The sequence below is a fragment of the Limulus polyphemus genome, unplaced genomic scaffold (assembly GCF_000517525.1).
Source record: "Limulus polyphemus unplaced genomic scaffold, Limulus_polyphemus-2.1.2 Scaffold5020, whole genome shotgun sequence".
Classification (NCBI taxonomy): Eukaryota; Metazoa; Arthropoda; class Merostomata; order Xiphosura; family Limulidae; genus Limulus; species Limulus polyphemus.
In genome coordinates this window covers 12,933-19,834 of record NW_013670630.1, presented here as the reverse complement: position 1 = coordinate 19,834, position 6,902 = coordinate 12,933, and the positions used below count along the sequence as shown (strand labels likewise).

Here is a 6,902-nt window from a genome sequence, read left to right as displayed (position 1 = left end):
GTCAGTTATATATTTATTGGATATGTTAACATGAGTGCATGTGCACCGCATCATTGTAACCCCTGTATTGTTACCCAGGCATGGCTGAAAGGTCAATATAATAAATATATATAAATGTATAATGTTATGAGATTTAAGCTATTTAGTCTAAACATTTATGTTTTTGTGTTATAATTTGTAGCCATTCTAGAACGAAAAAGGCATAATTTATATTTCCTAATTTCTTTAACGTGGTTAGAAGATCAGTCAAATCGACCAAACCTATACAGAGATTTGTTACTGAAAATAACAGATAAACTATGAAGTTTTTTTCTTAAGAAACATTTGATAACTATCTGGACATTATCTGAAAATTTTCTGATGCACAAAAGTATTTTTAATCTTAAAATGAAAATGTTGGATAGGCAACATGCAAAATAAAAAAAGGCATGGGAAAAACATAGCTTTACAAACCTTAAGACTTAATAAAAAAATTAGATATTTTGTGTATGAAAGCATTGTAATGTTTACTGATAATCTGCCAAATTTTGTTAACATATGTTTACTAATATAAAAGTTATAGCATGAAAAATATAACAAGCACAAAATGGTTATGAAATCGGTCTCAGGTACCGAGCCCGTGCTGAAAAAGAGTTAAAGATTTTGATACAGTTAATGTTAGGGTAGAGAAAATAACAGATAAAATGTGAAGTATTATCAAAAATAAACTTTTGATATTCATTTAGGAGGTTTTAGACACTATGGTAATGAAACATGAAACCTGTTAAGATGAAAAGAAGTATTTTTATTCTTAACATGAAAATCATTTTACACTCAGATTGATTCAGTAATGGCTTTGAAAATTTGCAGACAAATCTTCAACAGAAATACTTCATTAAAAATTTAGATTTTTTGTGCACAATAGACTTTGAAATGTTTACTTAAAAAAGAGCTTGTGATATTCTGTGAAGGTACATTTAGTAAATTCAGAATTATAGTTAACATTACTATGTATTACTTCATAGATATGTGGTTGGTCCAACGGACCAAAGTCATGTACACAGTGTTAAAACAAGAAATTACAAAACTTCTGATATTCTAGTTTTAAGTTTTATCTAATCGAACATACCTTAATTTCCAGCAATTTATTTTAGAAAGCCCAAAAATCTACAAATTTTTATTACTGATTCTTGTTTCTTTAGAAGTGATTACATTTAGAATCCATTTTTCCTGCTTTCAAATAGTATGATGATTATTCATACCTGTTTTTATATAATTACAAAAAAGCATCAGAAAGTATGTGTTGTTATAGTGTCACCTCAGCACTTGCTCAGATGTTATAATATACTTTAAGATTGAAAAATTAATAAAATTTTATTATACAATTATTTAATAAGTTAATAAGACTAAAAATGTCCAGAGGAAATTATATACAAAAAGTAGCATACTTACTTACAAATAACACTAATAATATGATGTATAATATACAGAAGGATTAAACACACATGGTTAGTTTGCCCTAAAAATGCTTTAACTTATCTTTGTAATTATTCTAAATGACCAATTCCTTCCACTCAAAATTATAATCATTTTAACCACCAAAACTACTTAAAAAATTTACCATAAGAGTGAGGATAAGTGATTACGTATTTTCAGATCAGTACCTGTGTCATTTTCTCTACAGGTGTGGGGATACCATCTATGACAAGTGGGGGTAATTCATGAAGAGTAGGGTCATCTGGATTTTGGGGAGGAGCATGGTGTGCCAGAGCAACATCTAACTCCTGCATCACAACCTGCCGACAGTTTCTGACCTGGTATTAATAACAAACAGAATAATTCATAAGATCACTAATTGCAAATACTCATGTAATAACACAAACTAGTGTTCAGTATGAGACTTTCACAATGGTCCACTAAATTCAATGAACTCAATACCTGCTCTCTAAAAAATTAAAATGCTAATTAGGCCAATTCTGAGCCCATTATAAAAATGTAAAATGTGAGAAACTTCACAAATATAATGAAATTTACATATTTTTTATGTTTCATATAACGTGGAAAGCATTTTCAAAACTAAAGAAAAGAGGATTTGTTTGAAAACCCTTTTTCACCAGATTACTAATGTAATTTTTTTTTCCTGTACAGGTACTTTACAAACTATATCATTACTGTGATGAGAGATTGGTTATCATAAAAATATTTTTTCACAAAATTATCTAGTACGTTCTCATAACAATTTAGCTCCACTCTTTAAAAACGTCTACAAAAATACAATGTCATATTCCAACTTGAGCTCTGTATTTATGTAGTTAATTTAACAGTACTGACATGAGAAATAACTGTCAAAAAACAAAAACTATATTTATAGCAGATTTTTTGAAAATTTCAATAAAAATCAGTGTAAATATAATTAGACTTTTTTTTTATACATTTACAGTCATCTTTAATTGTCTAAAACATTTTATGAAGACACTTTAAAAACTTCTACCCTAAATTTTAAGAAGGATTCTACAGCATAAAAAATACTCAAATTTTGATGAAAAATGTACAAACACACTACTTTTACCTTTTAGGCTATAAAAAAACCTATTCTTTTGGAATGAAAATTATCAAGCTATTTCTTCATTACACTACTAATGGCAATAAGAATGGTTCTTCATGAAAAACTTATTATTTTAATTAATTATTATAAATTTCATATGGTGGATTTAATACTAACTAAACAAACTATACTAATAGCATAAAAATCATTTCTAAAAGTTGAAAATTAGATGATTTAATGAATGACAAGTACTTAACCTAAATTCAGATCTGAAGATTTTCCAATTTTTGAGTGTTTTAAAATTAGACAATTAGTAAGCAACAGCAATTTTAAAGATTCCATTTTCTAGGTATAGAAGTTTATTAAATTAAATGTAACCTACAATTTCTGACAACTACATGAAGGAAGGTTTTATGTTAACGTAACATACATGACTGACAACAGAATAGCAGTTTAATAGCTGGTTCTTAATTCATTTGAAAGTTAGTTGAAAACAGTACATGAGAATCATACGATATTCCCATTGCTAAAATAACTAATATACTTATTAAAAAAAGAAATATACTTATTCATGGTTTTAAAATTAAACAAGGATGATTTAAGTTATGTTCCTTTAAGCAAAGCCTATTGTTAAATTAAAGGAATGAAGTTGTAAAAAAAAAATATTGAAACAGTTATTCTGTGATGAAACAGAGAAGCAATACTGATTCAAAAAATACCAACTAGTTACTATTCATTACAACTGAAGCTCTGGAATGGAGAAAATGTAAGAGAAAACACAACACGTTTACTAATTGGTCTATGCTCTTATAAAAACAAATAGAACGAGTAAACTTTTTGTACTTACCACATTCTCTAGTGGATGTGCACCAAACACTTTGAAATTATTATGAGGTTTTCCTGGAGTTACAATCAGTACAACTGCTTGTTGCCCTACTCGAGTTGTGTACTCATCCACTGTGGCTTTCAGCTTTCTAGGATATTAACAATTTAAAAAAATTTTCAATACAAAAAAAATAAGAAAGAATTACAATTAGAAAAGTCATGAGGATGTAAAATTGTATTAATAAATGTAAGTAATATTACCCAAAATCTAATTCACATCTTTCTATTCATTGTAACACACTATTTGAAAATCCACAACATGAGCTTTACACTCATAACATGAAATAAAACTGTAAAAGATGGATTCAGAACTTTGAAATATTCCTTTCAAACTAGTTTTTGTTGTTGAAAGCTGCAGCAAAGAAATTTTAAAAATGACACAAATAAATACTTTAAAATGAGAATTGTCTCTATTTCTCCTTACTTTAAGAGCTTAATACAGTGTTCAACAGAGTTTACTTTCTTTTAAACATTTGTTATCATGTGCTATTCTTTAATTTTCGAGTATGTCAATTACATACTTTCCTGAAACACTGATACAAATAAAAAACTGAAAATAAAAGAAAAATTTGGAATGGGGGAGATAATATTTAATATTATCTTGTATCTGCTAATCACTGTCACAATAAAGGGTTAGGTAATTAGTGGTATTTGCTAGTTGATTAAACTTCATTAATTCTTTCAGCACAGGCTTGGTCCGTGGGACCAACTTCATAAACATTTTGTGATTGTTATAGTTTTCATGCTATAACTTTTAAATTAGTAAGCAAATGTTAACAACATATTTTGCATTACCAGTAAACATTACAATGCTTTCATACTCAAAATATCAATTTTTTTTTATTAAGTCTTACAGTTTGTAAAGCAATGTTTTGCTCATGCCTTCTTTTTCTTTTCACATGTTGCCTATCTAACATGCAAAATAATTTTCATTTTAAGATTTGAAATACTTTTATGCATCAGAAAAATTTGAAATTTCACATGTGAAATCTTTATAATGCTCAGATAGTTATCAAAAGTTTCTTAAGAAAAAACTGTTATTTTCAGTTATGAATCTCTGTATGGGTTTGGTAGATTTGACAGATCTCATAACCACCATACAAAATTAGGAAATAAATATAAATTATGCCTCTTTCATTCATAACATAAAAACATAAATGTTTAGATTAAATAGCTTAAATCTCATAACATTATACATTTATGTATATTTATTATTTTTATTATACTAACCTTTCAGCAGTGCCTGGCTAACAATACAAAAGTTACAACAACACGTGCACTCATGTTACCATATTCAATAATAAAAAACTGACTTTTGGTCTTTACAAAGTAACTTGTCTTGGCTGTGTTTTAGTGTTTTGTAAAATACAGTCACATTTCAATTATTATACATTATATATGTATATAGATTACTGCTATTTTGAAATAAGTTCTTAAAGATATTTTTCTTAAAACATAGGACAGTAAATAAAGAAGTAAAGCAAACAATTATCTCTTCTAGTTACAACCTTTGTACTTGGTTGCTGCTTGACATAGGTTGCTAAGCCTTTAAAAATTTTGCATGTGGAGGATATGAAACAAATTAATTTTTTTAGGTTTTATATATACATTTGAATAACTAAAAAATCATAAATTACTTCATCAATACCATATAATTCCACTATAATTTATCAAGCTTGGTAACTAAGATGTATTTTAGTCTAAAAAAAACGAAATTTCGAGCAGACTAAAGACACACCCTACCTCCTTGAAATATTGGTACAAAAGAAAGAAATGGTGTCCAAGCTAGTTAAAATGGCTGAGAAAGACACTAGGGGTACATTCTAAGCTTCCAATTGGTTATTAATGTCATATATAGAAGTAAGTGTATATAAGGGAGCATTTCCAAAAATGGAAAGAGGTGGGAAGAGTGCCACTGTGTTTGATTTACTACATGAACAATATCTTAGCAAATAAAAAAGATAAGACATTCTTATTTCATATTCTAGCTTGTCAATATTGGTAATTTGAGTTTCTAAATCGTAAGAAACTATAGACTTAGTATTTTGACTTCACAAACATCTAATTTGAACCAGTGCTGCATACATCATACCACATGACACACAAAAATCAATGTTTATCTGTGTGTTTTAATATTTACTTTTAAATTAAGAAATTGAGTAATATATAGTAATAAAAATTTGAATTATAATCTACAGTTTGATACCAAACTTATGACATAAATTCATGAAATAGTAGTTCAATAAAATTTTGATCTCATTTGTTGACTCGCATTGACATGGCCTTTCACCTGTGACCCGTCTGGAAAGGGTTCACTAACTTTTCTTTTACTTCAAGTTTGTTTGTTTTTTGGGGGGGAGACTTGTCATTAAGAAGTTTTGGGTTCGTTTCCCATCCAGCGCAACCAGACTTGTTTGCCTTTATTTGTTATGGCAAATATACAAAGATTATCTGCTACCATCACTAATTTTAAACTGCTGACTAGAGCAAATGTAACAGGCTGGTAGCACCAACCACCAACCTTTTTCTCTTGCTATGTACCATGGTTTGAGGAACACTGCACTAAAAAGTAGCAAAAACCATTAATCACCCAGCTCTAGTTCACATTATTATGTTGAATCATAACCAGATGTTAAAAAAAAATTGATTAAAAAAAAAGGCTTAAGCAAATACATACGGATGTAATGAAGATTTAGTGGTCAAAATGAAATGAAGAAGTGTTGATAAGAAAAAAGAAGTTTTAAAGAATGTGATAAAAGAAACTGATATATCATTAAATTAATCTCATTAACTCTTTCAGCACAGGCTCAGTCTTAGGGACTGACCTAGTAATCATTTTGTACTTGTTATAGTTTTCATGCTGTAACTTTTAAATTAGTAAGCAAATGTTAACAAAATTTGGCACATTACAATGCTTTCACATGCAAAATATAAATTTTTTATATTAAATCTTACGGTTTGTAAAGTTTTTTTTTCTCATGCCTTTTTTTTCTTTTCATACGTTGCCTATCTAACATGCAAAATAATTTTCTTTATAAGATTAAAAATACTTTTATGCATCAAAAAATTTTGAAATTTCATATGCAAATTCTTTATAATGATAGTTGTCAAACGTTTCTTAAAAAAACTTTATATTTTATCTGTTATTTTCAGTAATGAATCTCTGTATGGGTTCATTAGAACTGACTGGTCTCGTAACCACCATAAAAATTAGGAAATAAATATAAATTACGCCTCTTTCATTCTAGAATGAACATAAATTATAACACAAAAACATAAATGTTTAGTCTCAATAGCTTAAATCTCATAACATTATAGATTTATATATATTTATTATTTTTATTATATTGACCTTTCTGGCTAAAAATACAGAAGTTACAATGACGCAGCTCATGTTACCGCATCAAATAACATACAACTGAATTCTGGTCTGTACAAAGTAACTTGTCTTGGCTGTGTTTTAGTAGACTAGTGTTTTGTAAAATACAGTAAC

At 28.0% G+C, this 6,902-nt stretch overlaps 1 protein-coding gene across 3 annotated transcripts in view; it reads right to left on the bottom strand.

Moving 5' to 3' along the window:
* LOC106472010 (DNA-binding protein P3A2-like) overlaps window positions 1–6,902 on the bottom strand; it is a 51,105-nt gene that overhangs the window by 33,989 nt on the left and 10,214 nt on the right. For all 3 annotated transcript variants that reach the window (XM_022400616.1, XM_022400615.1, XM_013932639.2), the window contains exons 4-5: window positions 3,372–3,498; window positions 1,644–1,793 (exon numbers count right to left, since the gene is read on the bottom strand). In XM_022400616.1, coding sequence (XP_022256324.1) covers window positions 1,644–1,793; window positions 3,372–3,498 — 277 coding nt within the window. The remainder of the gene's footprint in view (window positions 1–1,643; window positions 1,794–3,371; window positions 3,499–6,902) is intronic.